The 25,176-nt window shown below is 50.8% G+C and overlaps 9 protein-coding genes across 9 annotated transcripts; 3 read left to right on the forward strand and 6 right to left on the reverse strand.

Annotated features, from left to right (window-relative positions):
• The first annotated feature begins 2,587 nt into the window (after nucleotides 1-2,587).
• Nucleotides 2,588-4,440, forward strand: V8C40DRAFT_236469 (activator of Hsp90 ATPase). The gene is made up of 5 exons (XM_083214048.1): nucleotides 2,588-2,738; nucleotides 2,963-3,248; nucleotides 3,305-3,387; nucleotides 3,450-4,102; nucleotides 4,170-4,440. Exons 2-5 carry the CDS (start codon nucleotides 3,026-3,028, stop codon nucleotides 4,186-4,188), a joined length of 978 nt encoding a protein of 325 aa, XP_083077298.1. The 5' UTR covers nucleotides 2,588-2,738; nucleotides 2,963-3,025; the 3' UTR covers nucleotides 4,189-4,440.
• Nucleotides 4,296-6,172, reverse strand: V8C40DRAFT_236471 (DHHC palmitoyltransferase-domain-containing protein). Its single transcript, XM_083214049.1, has 3 exons — nucleotides 5,789-6,172; nucleotides 5,577-5,730; nucleotides 4,296-5,516 (listed from the first exon to the last, which is right to left on the reverse strand). The coding sequence occupies exons 1-3, from the start codon at nucleotides 5,875-5,877 to the stop codon at nucleotides 4,500-4,502; spliced, it is 1,260 nt and encodes a 419-aa protein (XP_083077299.1). The 5' UTR covers nucleotides 5,878-6,172; the 3' UTR covers nucleotides 4,296-4,499.
• A 156-nt stretch (nucleotides 6,173-6,328) lies between these two features.
• On the forward strand, nucleotides 6,329-9,677 carry V8C40DRAFT_236473 (TRF2-interacting telomeric protein/Rap1 C terminal domain-containing protein). Its single transcript, XM_083214050.1, has 3 exons — nucleotides 6,329-6,838; nucleotides 6,891-7,208; nucleotides 7,276-9,677. Exons 1-3 carry the CDS (start codon nucleotides 6,713-6,715, stop codon nucleotides 9,451-9,453), a joined length of 2,622 nt encoding a protein of 873 aa, XP_083077300.1. The 5' UTR covers nucleotides 6,329-6,712; the 3' UTR covers nucleotides 9,454-9,677.
• Nucleotides 9,583-10,937, reverse strand: V8C40DRAFT_236476 (carbon-nitrogen hydrolase family protein). Its single transcript, XM_083214051.1, has 2 exons — nucleotides 10,685-10,937; nucleotides 9,583-10,557 (listed from the first exon to the last, which is right to left on the reverse strand). The coding sequence occupies exons 1-2, from the start codon at nucleotides 10,727-10,729 to the stop codon at nucleotides 9,688-9,690; spliced, it is 915 nt and encodes a 304-aa protein (XP_083077301.1). The 5' UTR covers nucleotides 10,730-10,937; the 3' UTR covers nucleotides 9,583-9,687.
• Nucleotides 10,938-11,003: 66 nt separating this feature from the next.
• Nucleotides 11,004-13,629, reverse strand: V8C40DRAFT_236478 (uncharacterized protein). The gene is made up of 6 exons (XM_083214052.1): nucleotides 13,139-13,629; nucleotides 12,566-13,066; nucleotides 12,289-12,506; nucleotides 11,955-12,233; nucleotides 11,624-11,897; nucleotides 11,004-11,559 (listed from the first exon to the last, which is right to left on the reverse strand). The coding sequence occupies exons 1-6, from the start codon at nucleotides 13,236-13,238 to the stop codon at nucleotides 11,366-11,368; spliced, it is 1,566 nt and encodes a 521-aa protein (XP_083077302.1). The 5' UTR covers nucleotides 13,239-13,629; the 3' UTR covers nucleotides 11,004-11,365.
• Nucleotides 13,630-13,871: 242 nt separating this feature from the next.
• Nucleotides 13,872-15,634, reverse strand: V8C40DRAFT_148915 (cytochrome P450). Its single transcript, XM_083211279.1, has 2 exons — nucleotides 15,301-15,634; nucleotides 13,872-15,239 (listed from the first exon to the last, which is right to left on the reverse strand). The coding sequence occupies exon 2, from the start codon at nucleotides 15,166-15,168 to the stop codon at nucleotides 13,909-13,911; it is 1,260 nt and encodes a 419-aa protein (XP_083077303.1). The 5' UTR covers nucleotides 15,169-15,239; nucleotides 15,301-15,634; the 3' UTR covers nucleotides 13,872-13,908.
• A 1,608-nt stretch (nucleotides 15,635-17,242) lies between these two features.
• On the reverse strand, nucleotides 17,243-18,755 carry V8C40DRAFT_236486 (uncharacterized protein). Its single transcript, XM_083214053.1, has one exon. It carries the CDS (start codon nucleotides 18,330-18,332, stop codon nucleotides 17,931-17,933), a length of 402 nt encoding a protein of 133 aa, XP_083077304.1. The 5' UTR covers nucleotides 18,333-18,755; the 3' UTR covers nucleotides 17,243-17,930.
• Nucleotides 18,756-20,377: 1,622 nt separating this feature from the next.
• V8C40DRAFT_262787 (helix-loop-helix DNA-binding domain-containing protein) lies at nucleotides 20,378-21,969 on the forward strand (the record flags this gene model as incomplete). The annotated part of the gene is made up of 3 exons (XM_083219393.1): nucleotides 20,378-20,811; nucleotides 20,873-21,713; nucleotides 21,781-21,969. The coding sequence occupies 3 exons, from the start codon at nucleotides 20,378-20,380 to the stop codon at nucleotides 21,967-21,969; spliced, it is 1,464 nt and encodes a 487-aa protein (XP_083077305.1).
• An 861-nt stretch (nucleotides 21,970-22,830) lies between these two features.
• On the reverse strand, nucleotides 22,831-25,038 carry V8C40DRAFT_148877 (aminopeptidase). Its single transcript, XM_083211278.1, has 4 exons — nucleotides 24,989-25,038; nucleotides 24,728-24,942; nucleotides 24,414-24,661; nucleotides 22,831-24,295 (listed from the first exon to the last, which is right to left on the reverse strand). Exons 3-4 carry the CDS (start codon nucleotides 24,631-24,633, stop codon nucleotides 23,019-23,021), a joined length of 1,497 nt encoding a protein of 498 aa, XP_083077306.1. The 5' UTR covers nucleotides 24,634-24,661; nucleotides 24,728-24,942; nucleotides 24,989-25,038; the 3' UTR covers nucleotides 22,831-23,018.
• Nucleotides 25,039-25,176: the final 138 nt, after the last annotated feature.

Below are 25,176 nucleotides of genomic sequence, written 5' to 3' on the forward strand. Positions count from 1 at the left end.
AGTGCGCAAATCCCATGTATAGGTACCAGGGATCTTTTGTACCCGCTGTTTCTAATACAACATATCGTACATGCGCTCTGCATCTGCACGTGTGTTCAATCCCTCCCTATAACGCCTACATAGCACTACTGTATCTATAACTAACACTACCTACTCCGTAGTATTACATGCAGTTAGACGTTTTGTCGTTTCAAGATAGCAAACCAAGGAGCTCGATCGCTGCAAGCTTGCTGAAGGATTCCCGCCATCGACTCAAGGATTGCCTAAAAGCGCATACCCGGACGCTCCATGAATTGCCAGGGACGGTCCGGCGTGTGATGGAATGTGACGACGACAAAGTGGGCCGCCTCGTTTTCAAGATCACAACCGAACGTGCATTGTTCGTTTTTTTTTCCTTATCAATCATGCCTGCATGCGACTGTTGGTTACAGGTTGATTGGGGATTTAGGCTGCATGTAGGTATGAAACTTGCATCTCCCACAATTCGTCGTGACCTGGTCAATGTGGCGTGCATTCCTTTGCACTTTTGAACAAAGCACAGATAAGGAGTCGAATGTCAGAACGGCGTTACAAACATGTGATGTGGCCTGAGATATACCAGTAGGCAGATATCGAGGCCATCGCGAAGTGCTTGCATTGAAAAAACCCCAATATTGGTGGTGGTACGGGGTACATTCTACCAAGTACTCGGTACGAAGGCGTCTGCCACTAGACATGCGACCGCCCCTGCGTGGATCGCGCTTTTTTTTTTTTCTTCTGCTTTGGACGCAAGTTTATTATCGAGAACCGGCTCCTGTTGGCTGGAAGAAACAATGCGCTACTAAGCGCCGGCAGCCATTGAACCACATGTGTTCCTAATATAGCTGCCAATCAGAGCTGCAGACGGAGATCCATCTCCAAGAATAGATCGGCGCTCCCACATTTGGATTCTGCATCATTGGAGCGACAAAAAGGAACGGATGGATGGGTTACTCAAAACTCGGTCGATTTTTCGCAGAATCTGCTCGTTTTTACTTTTCCGAGACTGTTACTTCAGTTTTTTGACTTTTCACCTTCTTTATCTAATTTCTTTTCATCTCCATCTTCATGATACGATATCGGTAACATACTCGGACATACTCAAGAGCTCACCAATTCGTCCTCTATAGCCCTGCTCCTTCGGCAGTTGGTGGGCTTATAACCGCCCGGCCGGCATTCTTGCGCATAATCACCCTTGCCCTTCCATGTTCCCCTTGGTAAAATCACCGGAAGCAAAAAATAGCAATCGATCACGATTTGGAATTTGCTATAAGGAGGCGTCAGATTTCCCCTTTTCCTCCCAACGGCGAGCCCGCCAATGGCCTGTAAGGAGTAACATGCTGTTGATTTTTTTTTAGCAGCCGTTATATCTTGAGGTCGTGTGTCATGCAACCGCGCTGATAACGGCGCCAGACCCAGATAGTGTGCAGCCTCTCTGACCCGGCACTCGGTCGCTCTACTAATCTGACTTTCAGATTCCTCTGCCAGATTCAGCTTCATGGGCGCTAGCCCCGCCTCTCACTGAGCTTATTGCTGAGAATGAGGCACGGCGGGCAAACTAGCACGCCCTGTTGCGTCGAATGAATTGCTCAAACTGGTGTTGACATAAGCGGAAGTAATCACGCTTGGCGACTATCGAAGCGGCTATTTAAATCACTAATACGGTACAGGCCGCCTTCTGCGAGTGGTTACATATCAACAGCCGCTCGGTTACAATCTTCCTGCTACAGGGTAAGGATTATATGCAGACGCCTGTACGAGGATAGAAACTGTGCCGGGAACCTGGGATCATGATGTTACTCTGGTGATGTAAGTAATAAGCCCTACGGATATTTTGATGCTTTGTCTTCCATTACCCGTGCCTTGCACCTACCGAGTTACCCTATGCACAACCGTATCATGATGAATGGCAAATATATACAATTATAGAAAAGGGCCTGAGCGGCACAATATCCACAAATAATCAGAGAGTCTGGATGGGCCGTAAGACCTAGCATTGCAGTACCAGTATATTGATTGAGGATATGTCACTTGACTAACTTCCAAGGCTTAATCTTAATCATTCTTGTGCCACGGGAATGGCTCGGCAAGCACATCGCTCGGACAGCCACAAAACCTGCTCGGCCTTTCTCGAGCTTACTTAAACTCTTCAGTTGACTTGCACGGCAGAGCTGCGGGTTTATAACGGATGTTCCGGATAACATGAGCATTCCATTTTTGTCTTGTTTGTGAAATCTCACGGCCAATCGGAGGCACTCCTTATTTAGCTGTCAAGTTCGCGTTTCAATGCACCGAAATCCCAGAGAGGTGTGAAACAGATCAAGTATCGCAAGAGCATTTGGAGCTTTTAGTCGCACTCTCTCTGTCCTCGAGCTATTACTATTACCATCACACTACCTAACATTGCGTGCACAAGGTAAATATGCCGCCAGCCGCAGAGCCACTGAAGTGCACATGTGTCCTGTAGAACGTCCTTGAGTCCATTCACGAATTACGTTGCTCTATATGGCTTATGTAATACAATTGTTTGGTGAGGCTAGGTTGACCAGCCAATTGCACTAGCAGCCAAGTGGGGACGAGGCTCATAAAAATTCTAGAGGCTTCTGAAGGTCGCTTTCTTCCTTCTTCAAGCAGCCCGCCAATTCTCTCCTTCTCTGCTTCAAACCACCATTTCACCTTCACGCCATACTCTTACTTCTTAATCAGCTCTAATCAATACGGTACGTTGAATCCGAAGCTTCCCATACAACTGCCCACCATTGCATAACCCCTACATGATGAGATACCAGCTGGCACCAGTCATAGAGTGATTTGTACTCCCTTTCAGTGATGACCACAATGCTTAGGTCTTAGACCATTTCTGAACCCTCATTTGCAAAAATTATGCGTTGTTCTTCTGCTCGATCTAGGGTTGACATTGAAGCTAACCACTGGAACCGAACAGGACTTGCCCGCTGCGCGGACGACCGGTTAAAATTTTTTTTATTCTCTAAGCTAGCTCGTCAAAATGGTTCTGCACAACCCCAACAACTGGCACTGGGTGAACAAGGATGCGTCTGCCTGGGCAAAAGAATGGTTCGAGGAGAACTTGACCAAGCTTGAGACCGAAAATGGAGACATCAAGGCCAGAATTACCAAGGTCCAGAGCATGAGTGGTGACGTTGACGTCAGCCAACGCAAGGGGAAAGTCATCACCATCTTTGATGTTAAGCTAGTGCTGGAGTATTCTGGTATGGTAGACTTCAACGTTCATGGCGAGAGCGTCTGGGGCTGACTTTCCCCCTAGGGTCCACTGCCGAGATCGACGAAGTCTCTGGTAACATTACTGTTCCCGAGATTGCCCATGATACGGAAGAGGACGAGTACGTGGTATGTATAGCTGTCCTCTAGCCTTGTCTTCTGCTCATCTATATCTAACAACCCGTAACTAGTTTGAGATTGACATCTTCTCAGAGTCAAAGGAGAAGCAGCCCGTCAAGGATCTCGTGCGATCAAAGCTTGTTCCTCAGCTCCGAAAAGAGTTTCAGAAACTTGCTGGTGCCTTGATCACTGAGCATGGAAAGGATATCCAGCATGCCCCCGGCTCCAACCCTTCCAGCGGCTTCTCTACCCCGCGAACCCTCCCCCAGGCTGCACCAAAGGCTGCAGCTCAACCCACAGCTTCTCACACTAGCAGTTCGGGCGTTGTCAACACGGTAACAGTGCGTGACGACCAAGAGTTCCGCACCACTGCTGAGGAGCTGTATCAGACCTTTGTCGACCCTCAGCGATTGGCCGCCTTCACTCGGGCGCCGCCAAAGGTGTTTGAGGGAGCAAAGGCAGGAGGCAAGTTTGAGCTCTTTGACGGCAACGTCTCTGGAGAATATCTTGAGCTGGAAAAGCCCAAGAAGATTGTTCAGACCTGGAGATTGAACCAGTGGCCTGCCGGTCACTACTCGAAGCTCAACATTGAGTTTGACCAGAACGATATCGACCACGTTACCGTCATGCGCGTCACCTGGGAGGGCGTTCCTGTCGGCCAGGAAGACGTGACCAGGCGTAACTGGGGCGAGTATTACGTGCGAAGCATCAAGCAGACTTTTGGGTAAGTTGTCATCATTCATTGAACGTGTTTCAGTCCCCCAGAACATGACTAACTCTTGTGGAATTAGATTTGGTACCATTCTATAATCTGAGAAACATATCCATTGGAAACACATACACATTTTCTTTATAATCAAAGCGCTCTAGATGAGGGTAGAGACAAGGGGTCGGCATCTCTGCCAATGGTGGCGGATGGGTATATACTTTATTACTAGGTAGTCTTGGTAGGTCTACACAAGACCTAGATGCGTGTAGATACGACGAACATGAATGATGATACGAAGATGTCCAACAAGAAAGGGGGAAAAATACAATATAAAACCCATTATTCCAACAGTATCCATGAAGATGTTTCTTTCTTATGCCGCGAATGTAGTACAAGAGCATTCATTTCTCTTCTATTGAGGATATCCAGACTTGGTGGTAGAGATACTCCGGCCTCGTGGTCGACGCTCGGCTAGGGGCTCCTCTGTTCCGTCATCAAATGCATAGTTGGAAAAGAAGACATCGCCAAGGTTATGCCACAGTCCCATGTCATATAAGTTGTCAACGGTTTTTAGGTCCCATACATGCTCCCACTCGCCCTCGCCTGGGTAATTGCCTTCGTTGCTTGGCGGCTGCCCGTCTTGAGTGGCCAATATGATGTGCTCTGGCGACGAGGGCCACCGAGGACACAGTGGCTCCAAGCGCAGGTTACGTGGTCGGTTAGGTGCCAGAGGACGTCGAAAGGCATAGCCGTCCCTCATGTCCTCCTTGTAGTCTGTCCATTTCATGGATTCGTTGGTTGTGGTTCCGCAGTAGATGAGGAAGACGGTGTAGATGAAGAGGGCCCAAATTAGAGGAGAGGTGAGGAGAGCCAGAAGAGTGGCAGCACCGACGCGAATGTCGCCGTGGAGACCCCAGCCCCAGACAGCAAAATACTCGGTGAAATCCAAATCTTGGCCCGGCCAGACGGTCCACAATGGGTACTCTTCTTTTATTTTCGACGTCAACAGGTAGAGACCTAGCAAGCCGCCGTAGGTCGCCAAAACACACGTCGATAGAAGGAGGAGAAGGAACCAGTGGTGATTGCCGTAGCCCACACACGAGTTGATGAATACGCAGTGATGATCGGCCCTGGCGATGCAGCGTTTACAGACATCGCAGTGCTTGGACCGCGCGGGCTTCAGGAACCGACATGTGCGGCATTCGTTGCCCGGGTGGAAGAGGGCGTAGTCATAGGGGTAGAGAGACATGTGGTACGCATGATTCTCGCGGGTGATGTACCCTGGGTCTGCGGAGCAGGCGAGATACAGGAACACGTACGGCAGGATGACGGCGATGGTGGCGGTGAACTTTGTGAAGGGGCCGATCTTGGGCCAGACGTCAGGGAGGTACATGTACTCAGAGACCGTCATGATCAATAAAAAGAAGATCTGGAGGGCATGTGTAAGTCGTGGATCATGTGTATAAAGAGAGCCATTGCAACTACATACCACGATCGTTGGATGACGGTCATACATGAGGCGATTATAAATCCATGACATCGATCCAGTCACTCGCCCACCAGTGAGTGTCTGGTCTATACTCGACACCAGGTTGGGAAAATGAATCCATATCAGCTTGTATAACCAGGCGATGGGTGTTTTCCTACGTGTCCCCTGTGTTCAGTAACAAGCCCATCTTGTACACAGATTCTCTAACTCACCTCAAAGCTGGAAGTCTGCCGAAAAAGGTAATGAATACCATAAAAGATATGGCTAAAACTACAATGAGAATCTTCTTTAGGGTGTCCATCGTGACAGACGGGTAAAGCTAGCAGGACTACGGCATCTGTAGTTAATAGAGCCGGGAGTCTTATGCTGTGATTTCGTATATACGATCTGAATCCAAAATCTATCGATGAGGGACTAAAAGCTCTTATATGGTTAATTTTTTTTTGAGGGGGAAATAAGAGAAAGAAAGAAATAACAAAGAAATAGATGCCACAAAGCTCGTGTACTGCAGCGCGCTGAAAAGAAGCAAAAAGGAAACAAATGAGTAAGGATAATAGAAAGGTGGCTGAGCTGGATGACTGGACAACAGCTGTCACCAGCTGCATCGCAAGCAAAATATTGGTGTTTACTATTCTTATCGCGGGGCGCCTAGGCCCCCGATAATCGATAATAGCCTGCACTGCAACTGCACTATGACTGCATTGCAACTGGAGGCCAAGGGAATGCAGCGCATGCATCACGTGACCCCGCGACGTCCATCACGCGTCTCATGCGTTGGGTGAATGAGTTTGGGAGTGAAAAGTGAGCAGAAAGGCACGGACAGCAAAGAAATGAACGCGGAAGAGAGCGTGGGATTTATTTCAGACGAGAATCGGCGCTGAATTTGAGCTCACGCAGCACCGCTGGGGGCGTGTTTCTGCCCTTTTTTCTGAGCTTTCCCTTCATTGATACTGCAGAGCCTCGATCCCTTCACTCACCTTGGAGTCGGTCAAAGCCCGCCAGCGCAACAACGCTCTTCATCTCACTGAGCATGAATTTTATCGAACTCTGGGGGGATCATATAGCCGGGGATCACCGCCACAGATTTAATTCCCAATCCTGCACACCGACAAAGGACTGCGCATCAATCGTATACAATGGCGTCGCACATTACGTATGATGGGGTTACAGGCGCAGCGGCGGGTGGCAACATCTTCAAGGATATCAAATTCTGGGTTTCCAGAAGAGTTCCTCAAAGAGACAGCATTCTGGACAAGATTCAGGTATGATGAGAGCTTACAAGTCTACTAAGCTATCACTAACATTTTTCCCTAGAGTAACTCGGGTATTGTCGTCGCTCTGGAGAAGGATGCAGACATGCTCATTGCAGACCACGCAAGAAAAGATGCACCACTAGGCTCATACTCATGGAAGTACATCACGGAGTCTGTAAACGCCGGCATTATCCAGGTCGAAGACAAGTATCTCATAGGACCTCCGCCCAACCAGCGCCGATCAGTGCTCACGGGCGCACATGCCAAGAAAACTCGGACACCCTTCACCGAACAAGACGACGCCATCGTTGCCAAGTGGGTTCTCAAGAATGGGATCGATACGGCTGGGAACAAAATGTACATGGAGCTGGAAGACGCAGTATGTCTGCATCAATTGCCTCCCGTTCCCCTATAACTCAAAAAGACCATATCCTAATCATGTCTAGTATCCCCATCATCCTTGGCAGTCATGGAGGAATCGGTGGGTAAAGATCTTATCAGCAAGGTCCAATGCAGAGATAGATCGCCTGGCAAGATTGGCCAACGTGGATGTGGACAATGCACCAATTACCGCGAGACATATTATCAGGAGACACCAGAGAGAGGACTGGCCAGAAGCACCTCAGAGCAACGCTGTCCCCAACAGCAACCGAAACCCTCAAAATCACAACGTACCGGCGGCGCCTAGAGTATCTAGAAGTGAACAAAATCAGCCCCGAGATGTGGCACCACCTGATCGCAATAGGAGAACCGCCACAGATGATGCAGCTTCTAAGCCAAACAATCATGGTGATGAAGAAGATGATACGGTTATTCACCACGATACGGCTGGTGAAGCTAGGCCAGCTGTCACCACAGAGGCTGAGAGGCAACCAATACAGAAGCGAGCGAAAAGTTCTAGAGTGGAACCAGGAGGCGCATTAAGAGAAGAAGAGAAAAGGAATGCTGAACAAGACGCTGAAAATGACGACAACCAAGACGAAGCCAGTGTTGATGGCGGCCTATCTTCCTTCTCGGAGAGAGAGCAGTTCCTCAGCGATCTCCAAGACTATTGCGAGGCAAATGACAGGGCGCTTGACACACGGTGTGTTATCGGGGACAAAGAAGTAGACCTGTGGGAATTGTTTCGCGCTGTTAGCGTACAAGAATTACCTCCAGATGAGTTGGACTGGCAGCAAGTGGCAGAGCACGTGGGACTTGGGCAGATGCGAAACGGCGAGGCCGTCACTGCTTTACTAAGATCGAGCTACGATCATCATCTCGCAGACTTCGTAGAAGCTATGATGAGCTTTGAAGAAAACGAGGAGGATCCTGATGAGGATATTGCTGAAGGCGAGGAAACACTCATAGGAGATGAGGAAACTGCGGCGGGATCAAAAACACCACGGGGCTCACAGAGAAACAGCGCAGCATCCCCGTTATCAAACGACAACGGGGGCTCAAATTTGAGAAAAAGGTTACCAGAAGGGCAGCTTTCAACACCAACCAAACTGACCAAGCGAAGACGAACAGTGCACTCCGAGATTCCAGTGACTCCCGAAGACAAGCTGAGAACCGGCAGGCCCTCATCCGCACCAGCATCAGCACCAGGTAATCTGCAAAGCATGGCGGATCAAGAGCAAGAACTGCCAGAGATGGAGGAGTCGCAGCAAAGGACACCACGGCAGAATCAACAACGACAGCAATCGCCCGACGAGCCAGATATGACTCCCTCTCAACAACTACGGAGCGAGACTGATTCGATTGCGAGCCCCGAACATAATGAATCAAGGACTCCCACTCTCTATTACAGTCCAACAGCATCTTATCCCCACAGACAACTTGAAACAATACAAGAGGAAGACTCAGCCACATCTACGCCGACAAAGTCGAGGTCTAAGAGGCGCGAGCTCCCAGCGTCTTTTCAACAGCCTCCGGAACCTCGGCTCATGCAGCTTGAGGAGAGGCGAGAAAAGAGGCGGCAGCTGGAACAAGAACGACGGCAACGGCAACAGCAGCGACAGCAACAACGTCTGGAAGAGCATCGGCAGCAAGAACTACGTCAGGAAGAAAGGCGGCGAGAAGAAGAGCAACAGCAGCAACAGCAACAGGAAGAACAGCAGCAAGAAGGTGATCAAGCACAGGAGCAGGAACAGGAACTGCAACGACAGCGATGGCACCAAGACGCAGCCGACTCAAGCGAAACCGACCCAGAAGTCGTCCAGCAGAGCCAAGAACAGTTCATCTCCTGGAAGGAACACTACCTCGACCAGGGCTTCTCCGAGGAAATCATCATCGAAGCCATGCGCCGCACCACAATGACCCCCGGCGAAGCCATGGAGGCCGTCCTCACGAGCCTCAGGGACGGCCAGGGCATCCCGCCCAACCACGAGGGCATCTGGACGGACCGCGACGACGCCCAGCTGAAATACGTCGTCCGTGTTGGCGATTTGCGGCGCGCGGACGAGGATAACGGCGATACGCGGCGGCGCAAGGAGAAGGCGCGCAAGATGCTTGACAGGCTCCTGTTTAAACATGACGAGTCCAGGGTTAAGCTGCGTAGGAAGTTTCATCGGGCGGTGGCCTTGGCGGAGAGGGATAGGCGGCGGAGGGATAGGCAGTCAAGGGAAGGGAATGATCAATGATTTGCTTTGCTTATGTTATGTCCGAACATCATGTCCAGCGTTTGTGCTTTCCGCCTTTTCTCTCTTTTATTACCGCAACGAATGGAGCAAAAAATGGTATGCTGAATGAAAATTGGGCCGGTTTGTCCTGAGTGTTTTACTGTTTTTCTTTCATTTTTATCTTAAGTATATACTTATACATATATACAGAATGTTGGAATTCCTTCATTCTTAAAATCAATCGCTCGCCAACCTTCACTCTCTGGGCTGCAGAGTATGTCCATAGTGCCATCCCTCCATCGCGATATCCGCCCTCACCTTGTACACCTCCTCCGCAATGTCCAAGACCTTCATATCAACGTCCACCACAGTCATCGCCTCCTCAACGCCAAGCTTGCCAAGAGCTCCCTGCAGCGGCATCGCCACCTGTGTCAGGCCAATAAACTCTGTGCCCTCTTCGTCCTTACCACTCGTTCCGCTTCCCAACGGTGCGCCCGTGTTGCAGAACACAAAGCCGCACGTGTTCTCAAATGCTCGGGCCACAGCCACGTTCTCCAAGAACAGGCGCTCGCATTCCGGGTTCACATCAGCACCAATGTCGCCTCCGTCGCTGTTGAGCCAAAAGGTAGGGCACACGACGAACTTGGCCCCGTCGGCAACCAGCGCACGGCATGCCTCAGGGAAGGCCAAGTCCCAGCAGATAATGAGTCCGACACGACCCCAGGGAGTATCAAACGCCCTGTGCGGCGTCAATCCATCGGCCGTCAGATGATCTCTCTCGGGGTGCCACAAGTTCTTCTTCTGGTAGCGTCCCAGAACGGCGCCGTCTGGACCGATAAAGTACGCCGCATTCGCAATTCCTTCAGTCATGGAGGCGTGGCCTTCCTCCGCAGGGATAGGCTCCAGAATCGTGCCCGGGGCAATGGCGATGCCGAGCTCCTTGGCAATGGCCTGATATTTTGCAAGATATGGCGTCTGCTCCTTGGCCGTTGCGAGGAGGATCTTGGAGTCGGGCTTCCATGAGCCGAGATGGTACTCAGGAAGGACGACCAGGTTCGCGCCCTGGGACGCGGCTTTGCGGATGTATGACTCTGCGCGAGCAAAGTTGCCAGCTACATCGAGCGGCTAGAGTTGGTGAACAATTAGGAGCCAAGATCAGCCTTCATGATTGCTTCCTAGGAGCTGCAGCAGGGGTTGTTGGTGGCACACGGGCGACGAATGCCAAGGCAATGCGTCAGAAATGCAAACTCACCTTAGAATACAGCTGAACCAGCGCAATCTTCAAGTTCGACGCCATTGTCCTAGAAAACCAAATGCTAACACAAGTCAAAGTGTACTGGGGAATCGTTGAAAGGATGGAGTCAAGTGCCAAGAGATGTTATCTAGTGAACCGGCCCGGTCGAGACAATATGGGGTAAACCCGGAACCGGCTCAAAGCTGACATCAACTACGGAGAGGGCGCCGGGTCTGTCCAATTGCACGGCGCGGCTGAACCCCGCGATTCGGTCACTAGCTGTACTCGATATTTATGTTATCAAATCCCGAAACTCGAGTCAGGTTCAGGGCTAATAGGCTGCTCCATGCTAATATTCCCCATGATTCCACGTAAGAACTAGTAGGAATTCTCCCCCAAGAGGCCACGAGGCCACCATTTTCGTACGGAACAGATCGGAAGGCTGCGTAGTGATCAACTTTTAGATCCATAACTGTGTTGCCTAACGAACCAAGACCTGCCCACCCACAACTGATCTAAATGACTGCTTGCGTATCTCGAAACCCATAAAACTCCTGGTCAATAATATTTGGTGGTAACCGTGTCCGTTGGAATCGCTCCTGGAATATTAATATGAAAACGCCACTCCAGAGTATTCATGTCCCAAACGCCATATCCCCATATGCCTTTCAAAAAATGGAAACCCAATGATTTCCGCTATTACGCTCGAGCAGCCTCGTTGAGTTTAAATTGGTAAAGATCGTCGCGAGAAAGCCCATTATTCGAATAAATAGCCTCATTGAATGGCGGTGTCGAGTTCGCTCTGAGGGGCACCTTGCCATGAGACGAAAATGCTGTGTGAATATTACTTCCGTAATGTTTGACACTGGATATTCCAAATCCAACCATCTCTCCTATGTTTTTGCATTTGTTAATATTTCGCACCGAGAACGGTTGGTCCACCTCGGTATTACTCACCTAAACTGATGAGCATAATGTTTCGTGTTGCAGAAGGTGGAAGTCCATACGAGCCAACAACCAGAGACATGAGTGGGCAAAATACGTGCGGCCACCAAGAACCCCAGCCAAAGCCGCTGTAGATGGAGCCACGAAGAGTGACGGCTGACGACGAAGCCGAGTCCAGAATGTCTATCAGATCCGAAGCTGTTTGCTGGGCAGAAACAAGCTGTTCCTGGTGGCCTTTGTGCTGAGCCAGTAAAGAGTCAGCTAAACCTTCGAGTTTTTTCATGCTCTATTCAAGCTCTATCAGCTATTCGTGTTTGAACAGGAGCCAACGCGGGCAACGTACCGTCTCTATGCTCTCCTGCCTCAACGCAACTGCTGCAGCTGCAGACTGCGAGATTTCAATTTCTCTATGCAGAGATGTGGACGAGGCGATTGCCGCGCCAAGCGCTCCCAAAATGATATCTACTTCATTGGTGATCCGTAGTGTAGCCTCTTGTAAAGCAGACTCATGAGAAGTTGTTAAATCGTGACTCTGATTTTGTGTCACGTCGACCAGCATGGATAGCAGTGTCTGTAATTGCCTTGCCTCTCCAAGCCCATGAGTGACAAATTCCGCTGATTGCTGCAAGCTCCGTTAGTGCCAATCCTGAGACCCATTGTGTGAATCACATACGAACCTGTACGTTTTGAACTATGTGGTCTCTGAAGAGCGCATCTACCTCTGTGATGCTATTCTTGAGATGATTCACCTGAGGCTTTAGATTCTCCACAGTAGCTCCTGCTTCCTCAAACATTTTGTTCATTGATCGAAACCGTGCCTCCATCTCTTCTTCGAGCTGTCTCGTCAATTTCGCAAGAATACTAGTCAGCCTCTGATGGAGTCGGATATTTTCATCTATAATCGGATTAGCTGAGCCCCCTTTATCGTGTTACAGCATTGCACAAGCTACAGACCTTTCTCGTTATCTGCACGAGCTGCTTCACAAAATCGCAACGTCTTATGGCGATAGCTCACCCAAGTATTCCAGGCGGAATCTGACTGTGCCAGTCCCTCGAGGCAGCCATCGATCTCGGATGTCGTTACGTGTAGTTGTGGCTTGGTCGGCGGCGACATACGGGCGAGTATCGATTCCTGAAACTTGGAGCAAGAGGAGGGGATAGTGAAGCTTCCTCTTTCCAAGTCACATATGGCTAGGCTTGCAGCATATGAGTCGACAAAATCACGAGCCGCCCTTCCACTATCAGTCAACATTGTTGCATCATTCCGTCCATCGAGTAGTTGACAGTTGTTGATCAAAAGGCGAGCCGCAGTACGGTGGCATAAGGGCTCCGATTCCAGCTCCTGCAACTCGCTGAGCGCAGTGGCATACATGGCAGGCAGTTGTGAAGAGTCAAATCTGGAGGTGCCAGTAGAACGACTCCCGGACGAAGGCAAATCGGCAGAATAGTTAAGCCCTGGGATCAGATCAGCAACAGTTTATATGGTGTAGAGGGAGGTGCAGTGTGAATGAGATAGGCACGACTCACTGCCGCCCCTGCGCCCTCCCCATGAGAAGCCGAGAACTCCATTGAGGAACAGGAGAGTGATTTGGAAGCTGCAGAAAAGGAACGTCGAGGCTGATGTCATCGTAAAGAACCAAGACTCTGGGCTTCCTGAGAGATGCAGGATATAAACGATAGACGGCGTCTCTTCACAGGGTTTCTATGTTTCGTCCAGGCTCGAGTATCGCTTCTTACTGAACCTGGGTTGCGATTCGATTATGGTGTTTTGGTAAGATGTTGTGAAAGAGATTGTAAGAGGTGGCTTCACGGCGGGAGAGGAGTGGTGCATAGATGGGCAGCTGATGGGTCGCTTTGTTTGTGCATAGACGGCGGTTACCTTTCTCCCATCTGATTCTGGTTGCGCGTTTGGCATCTCCAATCTATCACGCAAAACATGATGGAAACAAGGAGATAATAGGCAAACACAGAAAACTTTGGCGATGGTACCTGACCGAGCTCGTGCCTGCAGATCATCGGCGCGGCCAGTCGCACCTGCCGCAAGCGAACGGGTGCACGACGGCCCGGCACCTCCTTCCTATGTATATTTTTTTGAGAGCTCCTTTTCACTGTTGAAATTATGCCATTAACGGGATTCACATACTTTAAGCATTTCTCAAAGAATTTCTCAAAGAATCGTACAGTAAAGTTGCAAACGTATCGCGATATTAGACACTGCCACTAAGCATCGAACAACACCAGAAAATCATCTTTGCCCAGATACGCACAGTCGCATGACTAGCTGCTGTGTATTGCTTTTACATCACTGCTTTGAGTTGACTCAGTATCCCTGCATCATCTACTCTGGGCTTGATGATGACTTTGGGGTTCGTCACCGGCTCGAGAATGTGAACCGGCATGATCCGGTCGTCTTTCTCAGGAACAGCAACGGTACCTCCATCAGGAGCAACAATATCAACTGTATGAATGATCATCGCAGCAAATAGCAAAATCTCATTGGTGGCAAAGTCACGGCCAGGACACAAAGTCTTGCCACCACCGAATCCTCGAAAGGCTGCTGGGTGAAACCCATCGCTTTTGCCCTTCTCTTTGAGAAATCTGCCAGGATTAAACTCGTCTACGTCTTGGCCCCAGATGGTGCTCCTAGCATGAATAGCTCCGCCAGATATCTGAACAACGGCACCTTTCTTCAAAAAGTACCGGTCGGCCAGCATCGTGTCCTCTTTGATCAACCGAACAGAGAAATTCTCCGACCCGACGCGCAGACTCTCCCTATAAACGGCAAATAGCGTTTTGCACGTTTCTTTGACCACTCCAATGCTTAACGAATCTGGTCCAGAGCGCTGGCTGCTGAGTTCTAGCGCCTGACGAATTTCCTGTCGCACTTGGTTAAGGAGTTGTTGATCCGCGAAAATTCTCAATACCACCCAGAAAGTTGTAGTCGTCGCATTTACAATACCAGCAAAAAGGAACGACAAAGCCGACCGAGCTGTCATATCTATATCCATGCCATATTCCTTCTCAATCCGCGCTCTACCTTTCACAATCAACGATGCTGAATCCAAATGGCCGGCTTCCAAATACTTGCGGAACGCCGCCGTTAACCTCTCTCGGCCTTTGTATGCTTTAGGAGCTGTGAGAGATGGCAAGATCCCGATAAGCAGTCCGCCAAGGCCGTGGTCGAATGCCCAGAAATCATGCTCCAAGTCTGGCTCTTCCGAAATAGGATTGTTCGGTCCAAAGAGAAACTTTCCTGTACCCACGGTGACCATATGACGAATCCAGGCCAAAAGATCGACGGGCTTAGAGACATGGCCAGCGTCGTTAGAGGCTTTAATCTCTTGAAGCAACTGGAAGCATAACTCCTGCGCCGCTTCACAGCTTAATGTATTCACATATTCACCAGGCCCAAAGGAAGAATACACCCAATCATGGATGTCGGCAAAGAACCCCCGGGGCTCCCCGGGTTCCGGATCCAGATTTTGCCCAATTACGCGACACGTTTTCTCATCGAGTCCTAGAACCCGCTTGGTTATCTCCGGCAGCAGAGGCGACATTGATAATGTCTTGGTATTACGCTGAACGCTAGCGGCCAATGACGGCTCCGTAACCACATATATTCGAGATCCTGGGACGGGCAGAGTCAGAATCGGCTCATCAGAGTAAGACAACCTGGGAGATATTAGTACATCATCTTACAATCTATGCAAATATAGATTTGATTCTAACCCAAGACGCTTGATGTAGCGGCCGCCCTGCGTCGCCATGCCCAATAGATGACCTATAAGAGGAACCCATGGCTGAACCACCGTTGGTTCGCTTGGATGCAGCTTTTTTCCTGACGTGTAGCGAAACACAAAGGCCAGTGTCAACAAGCTAACGGTGACGGTGGTTAAATTTATAGGCCATGCCTCAATATCAAATATTGCCATGATCCATACGAGCGCTAAGCCGACACTGCAGTATATCCTTTACGAGCTGATACGACGATGCCTCCAGTCACTTGCTAGGCAACGGTCAAGGCAAAAGAAATAAAGAAATTCGACACTTCTCCCAGAATATAAAATTCTATGGATATCACATATATCCCGCTTCAAATTCACAGTCAATGATGGTTAGAGATCGCAGTTGAAATGCAAGGCGGGGTTGCGCGGTTGCATCCTGTAGGATTGTTACAGAATTGGCATACCTCGTCGGTCTATCATTGGCCAATGGCGCATTCTGACTACGCAGCGGCCAGGCGGGACGCTTCCTGGCCAATGAATTTTTTCTGAGAGCTGACAGAGCTCATCTTCACCGTTGATCCCCCTGCAATCGACTGGTGCATTGATGGATAACCCGGGGAGAAGAGTGATATTCCAGAAATGAGGCTCAGTCGGAGGTTTTGCTCGACCATTGCAGAACTAACCGCTAAATCGCCGAGACTCGATGGCGCGTCTTCATCTCTCTCAACAAGTCAGCCGTGGCGTCTGGAAAACATGTCACGCCATGTTGCCAATATTTTCTCTATACGTCGTATCCGCATTCAAGACGGGAATGACTGGTCATTGGGATAAGTGGGGGTGGAAATTCGATTCGATGCCGCCTCGAAGTGGAGGTTAGGCAAGCCCTGAATAGTCATAGTACTATGGAAGGAAACCCTGGCCTCACCGAAATGTTTCTCCGCTTTCGCGTTTTGTCTCTCTTTAACTCTTCAACTCTTATTTTCTAATTCTCTTATTTTCCCACTTTAGCTCGTCTTCGGGTGGCGTGCCGGGCGTTGACAGCTACCCTCAAGGCCTGGAAAAGGCCAGATATCTCGGCATTGCGTGGACAAAGCGCGGCTTGTTGTTGGGGGAGCATGCCGTTTAGAAACACCGGCTCTACCCGCGGGACCACTTGTATAAGCCAGCCCAGACCTATCAAGTCATGAAGAAGACCGCCATCACGAGAGCATCTCTGCGGTCAGCGAAGAAAGAATACCGAACCTCGTCGTTTCGGAGGGCGAGGCCCATGTGAAACCGCGAAAACGCCAATCCCATGTTTATTCCCGGTTGCCCCCTAGGACCGCAGACGAGAAACAAAGCTTGATTTAAGGGCCGAAGCTCAAGATCACTCCACCCCTGGAAGAACTCGGAGCTGAGGCCATACTGCTCCGCCCCGGGGGCACGGCCAGGCGCCGGGACGGAGGCGGCGTCACGGAGAATCATGTGTGTTCAGGTTGATAAGCAATGGTCGTGTGGACACGTCGGATACTTTCAGATCCGGTGGTGTGAGAAGTTGTTCAACGGCTGCAAAGGGACGTCAGCTGCCCACGACATCATATACGAGCCGCAAGAATGCAGCGACTGCCTTCGTCGCAAGACGCTCCCCAAGCCATTTACTTCTAAGTGATTACTTATAAGTGAGCTGTTACTGCAATGATTGACAGTTCTAGAGGAGTTGTTCTCTCTTACGATACTGGCTCTGAGTCGAGAATCAAATTCAAAGTCAAACAAATTATCGTCGCCATTGGATTACACAGACGACTCTTGCGATTCAACTGGCGCCCATTAGGAAAGAGAAAGGAAATCAGTTGAAAATGCCAGCATGAAAACACCTTGCAGCAAACGCTTGTAAATATCAAAGTGACAAAAAACAGCATCTTGGAGCTAGGAAACGGCAAATGTCTTTGTTTTATACAATGTGTTTCTCCAGCCTTTGGTTACTAAGATTATAGACATGGCTGTTGCCAATTTAAGCGACACACAATTCATTTTGTTTCATATAAAAACCAATTCACAAACCAAGCTCTCTGTCTGGTTTTCCTAGTCACAAAGCTAGGGCCTCCCTGAAGCATAATCAAGGCTCATAGCCTCGGCTCGGGGAAATGGATGGCAAAGTATCACGGTACCGCATGTGTTATTCGGCAGTACTTGCCAACAAAACTGGACTCTGGTGACCTGGCTCTGGTGACCTGGCTCTGGGCTTTTCCCTTTTCAGGGGTAAACTCGTGGGGGGCAGTTTGCCACTGTCTTTGATATTTAGTCCCGGAGATGGCCTCGTAGGAAAAGGATTTCATATGGAGATTGTGTGAGCCACCTGCAGTTAGCTCAAAGGGGGCATTTCGATGAGAACGAAGCAATCTGGAACGTGGTATCCAAGGAGTGTAGAGGTAGTCTCGATGTATACTCGCCACATCGTATCTTGAGCGAGTTCCTATGCAGTTTCGATGTGTCAACGCTCCGTGATTGGAACAAAACGGCCAATGCTTGACCTCGCGTAATCTGTATCTTGCACAACATTGCGGGGATGATCTTTAGCCGATATCTTCGAAGGCAGCGGCGCGAATGACCATCTACTACGTCCAAACCGGGCGATAAGAGAGGCCGCCACGTACGCGATTCGCGCGGTCCTCGGTCGTTCGGAGTGGTGTTGTGGAGAGTGCCAGGCAACTAATGTCAGTCGTGTCTATTTCTGCAGTCAAAGGGCAGCACGCCATGCCATGTATCAAACCGCATCGAGACACATTTCCGGTGGGCTTCGGGCTGCCCTGCCACCGACCAGTAGCCGTGTGTACTTGGATGAGATCGACGAAGCTCGGAGATGCCATGGAATGGGACGGACGGGGCATGGAAACGAGCAGGAGAGAGAACACTGCATCGATAGTTTGCCTCTCTCTGAAAAGGACGTCACATGGCCCTGTGTCGGGTGTCAGTTGCGGCAATGGAGCTTCAAGGAGCTGCCGCACGAGCACCAGCATCAGCACCAGCAACCAGATGAATTGCTGCCACCTGTTGCTCTAGATTGGGCGACTGCTTCTCTTGGTTGTCGCCACGGGGGATCCTGAAGGCGGATCATGAGAAGCGAGCCGGTGATTTTGGGCCGTATTTCTGGGGGATTTTTTGGGGTTGTCTTGTTTCCCAGCTGCATTTTTAGCATTAAACGAACTTTAGTCGTGTATGCAAGGCCCTGCTCGTTTCTGTCTCCCCCGGGGCTCGTTGGTCGCATCTGCAAATGCGCAGTGTCAGTGTCAGCAGTGGATGGGCCCATCTTAGCGACTGATGCCATCCTTAATCTTGCATCTTCCTATTCGATGGTGGCGAGACCTGGCGATGTCAGAGCACTCGTCAACATCGCGACTGAAAAATACTTAAGAAGCAGCTTCCCCGTAGTCGTGGAGATGGCAGAGATATCGTGGAGGCAGGAACCGCCCGGAGGTTGTTGCAAGATGCCACCACCCAGCAGCGTCACTATCTCCTGACCATGCGGCCACTTTTTGTTTTATTTCCCGAGAGAGCAAAAGTCGCCCCATCCCATGCGGCCGCCCCTTGCCTAACGGGGTAGCAATAAGCTCGATACCGAGGCGCCGACAGCGGGAAGCGGCCTGGCCAATCAGCGACGACGTGGCTCCTTTGGCCCTTCAGCAACCTTGCGAATCATACGATATTCGAGCAGCAATTTTTCTCTTCTTCCCACATGCATGGCATCCATGGCGCAGGGACCCCCCCCCCCCCCTCCAGCGCCTCAGAGGGTCCCCCAAAAGCCCTTCGAGACCGCCCGGCGCCTCTGTGGCCTCTGTTCCTCTGTGGCCGGTGGCAGCCCATTTCGCGGTCGCAGGGGCCCGGCATAGCTCCGCGAGGAAGAAATCAGGCCATTTTCATCATGGACGCAGCGCTGGTAAAAGGCTATCCCTTCGAATTTTTCTCGCTGCCCACCTGCAATTCGCCATTGCGCCTTGCTGATACCCACGGCAGTGACAGGTCATGTCTGGCTCACAGACGCCATCCCCCAACGCCTCGATCCCGGCTCTCGCCGACCGAAGCCTCGTGCGGGACGGGGAGCAGCAGCAGGTCGAGGATGAGGATGAGACTCAGACTCATCTAGAGCAGAGCAAAGCATGAGCATGCAAGCGTTTTTCCCTCGCTTGCATGGCATAACTGGAGCCTGCGATCCACCACTGCCAACCACGGGTCCTAGCGCCGGGGCCTTGTTCTGGATAGCACCGGTTCCTGGAGCGGCATCCTCGTTCTTCGTAGCTGTGCTGTTGCTGTGCTTGCTGCTGTGCCGTCTGGAACGCAGCGCCGTTCGCTCGGAATCGCAGCCGTCGCGGCGTTGCCCGACCTGTCACCCGGAGCTGGGCCTGCTCTACTTTGCTAGCTGCCCTGGAGGGTTACTGGTGTAATGCTAATGCTGAAACTTCCCGACCCCGTATATTACTTTGTGATGCTCTGGCACCGCATGGGGGCCAGCTTTTTCGAGTTTTGCCAATATCGACACCCATTCTAAGTGCATATCGCGTACTTTCTCCGAGTACCTCCTCTGCCCTGTACTCGTACGGATACCTTGCCTATCCCGTTGACTCTTTATCAACGGTACATCTGCATCTACATCTACATTCGCATTCGCATCTGCACACATTCTGCTTTGTTTGCATTTGCATCATCCCGTACAAATATACATCATACAGCTGCACTCATCTCGGCGGAGCTGTGCCCGTCTCTCCCGCCCCGAACCACTTCACTGTACTCTCCATCCGTCCGCCAGGGCGCTACCACAACGCATTACTCTTGATAATCAAACGTGGTCCTCTCTCAATCTCAATCTCAATCTCTTTTTTCTTCTCTCCCTCTCTTCCCTCCATACTCAACCCTCTTCATCTTCACCTGTCACCGGCGCCCCTCCTCCTCCTGAAGTAGCCAATTCCACCGAAACCGATCTGTGGACGCCATTGGCTTTTTGGCGCGCACCTCCCTCACGCCACCTGTAGGGTCCCCTTTAATCCCAGCCAGTGCTACTGCGCTGGGCATGGAACAAGCCCTCGACTACTCTTCACAGCCTGTGACCAACGGCCGCGCTTTCAACCTACCTGAGCGACACCTCAACTCCTCAGCCTCAAAGGTCCAGCGCTCCTGGACTTCACCCGCCATGGACATGTTCAACTTCACATCCGCAGCCTCGTCTTCGGCGGTCCCCTCATATGCCCCCGCCGGCAACGGCAACGCCAGCGGCCTAGGCGGCGACATGAGCTTCTCCCAGATGCCGCAGTATCCCGCCCGCAACCCACTACAGTCGGTCCTGTCTCAGGGCAAAGAGCATGACGCCAAACGGATAAAGGTTGAGTCGCCGCACTCGGCGCTCGACTCGATTGATTCCTGGCTTCAATTCGACGAAGAGGCCGACAAGTTTGGCAGCTTTGAGATTGACTTTTCAAAGCAGTACAACACGGCCAACCAGCCGAGGTGAGTCGGCCCAAGAGTGCTGATCACAGTCCCTCTCACTTTCTAACATGTGCGCATCAAGGCCTTCCACAAACATGACACCAGGATTGGGCAGCGGTCTCTACGCCAATCCCACCGCCCCTTTCCGGGAAGAAGACTTCCTCGATGATAGCGCCTTTGATCATTCCCTGTCCGAGGACGATGAGTTGTTTGACACCGTCAACCTGAATGACCAGCTGTCCAAGATTGAGACGCTGCCCTCGACCGAGCCCCAGTCCTCCAGAAGCCTCTACTCCACGCCGTCACTGGGATGGGAGAAGCCCCAGCAGGGCATTCAGCCCAGTTCCATCACAATGTCTGACGAGATCCCAAGACGCATGACCAGCGACTCCTGGGATCCGATTCCACAGGGCACCAACTACACGCTTACTCCGGATGAGCGCCGCCGACTTCTCGAAATCGCCATGGGCCCCAGCAGAATGTCGGCCTATGTTTCCCCAAATCGATTCAACCTCGGATACGGATCTACGATGCAACCCAGCCTAACCCAGGAGTTTGGCTTTGGCTTCGGCGCCCCGAAACAGGGGCTAAATCCTGTGGGAATGTTCCAGAGAAACAACTCTACCGACACAACGGCATCTGGGCTCTCTCAGCAGAATCGGGATCTGAAACACAAACATCTCAAGAATGAGACGCCGCCCAAAACAGTGCCCGCGAAACGACCAAGCACGCTGTCTGAAACCAGCAGCATCGGCAAAGAAAAGACAAAATCCGCCGACCGCATGGCGCACAACGATGTCGAACGGAAATACCGCACCAATCTCAAAGACAAAATCACTGAGCTGCGCAATGCGGTGCCAGCGCTGCAGGCAGCCACCGAAAACGAGCAGGACAATGGACAGGGCAATGCCAAAGTGAGCAAGGTTAGTATTATTATACCTAAGCTTAGACACATTTGCGAGATGACTCTGCTAACCCATGTCTTTACAGGGCACCGTGTTGACAAAAGCGACTGAATACATCCACCAACTAGAGCAGCGCAACAAAGACATCATGTCAGAACATAAGCAGCTCATGCGAAGACTTCAAGCATTCGAAGCACTCCTTAACAACTCGATGAGAGTGGACATCATGCCCAGCCATAGCATGACGCTCTTCGACCCGAGAGGATTTTGTTGATTCACTGTATTAATATTTTCCGTGTTTCACCTACCACTTTTCAACGACTGCATGAGAAAAAATTATGACGGACTCTTGTTTTTCTTTTTTTTCTCTTTTAGTGAAAAGCATTTCAACGAGCTTCTTTCTACAGGCCGGCATTTTATGTTTATTCTTTTTTATTTTTCTATTTCTTTCGCCATCATTACGGGTTTTACTTTGGCATCCTGCCACCTACTTAACTCACTACTTCTCGGCGTCAGGTCAGGGTGGACTTTTTTTTCTTTCTTTCCTTTACAAACATGGCATGAAAACCCAGAAAGGATATACTATAACTCGGCATGGGCGGTCTCTTGGGGATTTTTATTCATAGGAAACGGAACGAAATGAAAGGGGGTATTCTTATCAAGGCAATGTGGGGGTCAGTGGAAGAAGGGAATTTTACCAAAGAAGGCAAATCTTGAGACGAAAAAATCGGAGCGGGTAGCATTTGTCGAAAGGAGCGAATTAAGAAGGCAAAATTGAGCTTTATTCTTATGACAGGGAATATAGATCTGGCGGGCCAATTTGGTTGATAGAGAACGGGAACCTCTTGTTTTTTCTTGAACTTTACAGACAGAAGAAAGAGAAAGAACGAAAATTGTTCGGGGGGTCTTTTGAGAAAAAAGGAGCAATTCTCGATGGGGGGTTGTTGATAATACAAGTGCACGCGAGGCGTCTTTTTGCCTTGATTTGAACTCCTCGGAACAGTATCAGAGTCCCACCTTTTTGTGAATTTTCTTTTCTTTTTTTTTGTCTTTATTGTGAAACTCTCTCTTGGGTCTAGGCATTCATGGAACTATGGTGAGATAAATAAACGGCAGTGATACCCTGGGCACATATGCAGGAGGGGTGATGCTACTGCATCCTCGCATCCGTTTAATATGCGAGGTGCAGTTTCTGTTTAATGCAGGTAAGAAGGGGGGGACAAAATAGGCAGTCCTATGAGAAGGATTATTTATCCGCTTCTCTTTATTTTTACGTGGTATATACAGGTGGTGCTAGTAATACAGAAAGAGATTGCCTGATAATCAATCTCGCAGCGCTTCGATATCATCGATTTCCTTGACGGCCTCGGTGGTGAGTATGTAGGGCGCGTCCTCGTCCACACAGATGCTGTCCTCGATGCGAATGCCCATGCCCCTGAAATGAGCGGGCCAGCGCTCATCGTCGGGGACGTAGACGCCCGGCTCGATGGTAACGCAGTGGCCCCTCCGCAGAATCTCTCTCCTGCTGTACCCTGGGCAGTCATGCACGTCCAGGCCGATGTAGTGGCCTACATGGTGGGGGAACAGCTGGTCGATGTTGCTCATAGTGAGGTTTGTGAAGCCGATGCTCTTGAGCTGGTCGACGAGGCCGCGGACCGTGACGCCGTGGATGTCCTCGAGGGACATGCGGGCGGACTCGCGGCAGAGGGAGACGCTGGAGCGCTGGACCTTGAGCACGGCCTCGTAGAGGTCGCGCTGGGCGGCGGAGAACTTGCCCGAGGCGGGCCACGTCCGGGAGATGTCGGTGATGTAGGTGCCGTACTGGCCGCCGGCGTCGACGAGGATGAACTCGTCGTCGCGGAAGATGTTGTTGTTGACCGTGTAGTGGATGCAGTTTGCGCGTTGGCCGCCTGCGATGACAGGAATGTAGGCTGGCCCGTCGCAGCCATTGATGGTGAATTCGTAGTCGAGAAAGGCGTGCAGGTCCTTCTCCTTGACCCACGATCGCCGCATGGCATTGGTGATGGCACGGCCGGAGATTTGACCGGCCATCCGCATGTTGGTCACCTCGGCCGGGCTCTTGATGACTCGGAGCTTGTTCATGACGGGATAGAGCGGCGTCTTTGCAGGGCCGCTGCCTGAAGCATTACCGGTGATGAAGCGCCATAGGGAGCTGTTAGTAGCTTTTGCCGATTCGACGTCGGTGTAAATGATCTTGGCCGACTCTAGCAGTTTAGGCAGCACAGAGTCGATTCTGTCCATGGACCAAGCCTCGTCTGCATTCCACACGTCTTGAGCAGCCTGCACGCCGTTACGATAGCCTGACCACTGCTCCTCCCTGGGATTCTTGGCCTTGACAAACATGCGAAAGAGATAATCCCCCCACTTGGGCCCCGTCTTCTCAATGATTGCCATGGCATCAGGCTCGTCCCATCCCGTCAGCCATAAGAAGTTTGTCTCCTGCCTGTAAGGATGGAAGACGGCGCCGGACTTGTACACCAGAGGCGCAGCGTGCAGGACAGCAACACCGCCCTCGGGCATGGCATCGGCGAGGGCGGCCCGACGATCAGCATATTCCTGAGCGCTGATACCGGGCGTGACTGATTGTAGCTTTCCCAGTTAGCAGATGATTCAAGTTGACAGCTTTCGGGCTCATGGCACGAGTACTGAATAACAGTAATAAGATGAAGATGTCAGAATATCAAAGGGGAGACCCACCCTCGCCAGCCTTGAGGATGTGGGGATGTGTCTCATGGACAGGCTGCCCAAATTGGAGGTCGGCGGCTGATACCAGGGAGCTGTATCTCTGCCGAGGGGAGAAGATGTAAGACGGTCTTTGGTATTTGAAGGTGGCTTGAGAGATGCTGCGCTGTTGCTGCAAGGGCAGCCTCCGAGGGGGCAGCCCAAGGCTCCGGAATGACGGCCGAGGGAGCCTCATTTTAAGGACTCAGGGTGTTATGGAATTTCTGAAGCAATTGAGGGTTGGAGTCATTTGTCTAGATAGAAGGAGGGTCCACTGGATGTCTTTTTACCTTGACTTAAGCAGCTCTTTTTTTTTTCTCTCAATGACAGGTAATCCACTTTTGTTTTTGTAGTATTCGATGGTTATTATGCGGAGTAAGAGGATGAATTGGTCCTCTGTGAGTTGAAATGAAAAGAATTGAAAATGCGTATATACTGAGTGAGAGGGAGAGGTAGACAATAGACAGAAATGACGATGGATTGCTTGGTGTTGGTCGTGATAACCCTGTGAGTGCTATGAGTATGTAAGCAGATGGTGGCAATCGACATACCTGGCAGCATAAATGGTTAATGCAAGGGCGTTTGATGCCATGCACAATCTGCACAGCATTAGCACCGGTGGCGGTACGTACCTCTCTCTTGCTGGCAATCCCCGCGGATGTACCTCGAGAGTACCGCAATCAAATCATGTGCGCACCGCAGAGGCGCCCTAGGAGCGCGTCTTGCATCGTAGGCGCAG

This window comes from Trichoderma camerunense (assembly GCF_050948025.1).
Source record: "Trichoderma camerunense strain CBS 138272 chromosome Unknown V8C40scaffold_3, whole genome shotgun sequence".
Lineage (NCBI taxonomy): Eukaryota > Fungi > Ascomycota > Sordariomycetes > Hypocreales > Hypocreaceae > Trichoderma > Trichoderma camerunense.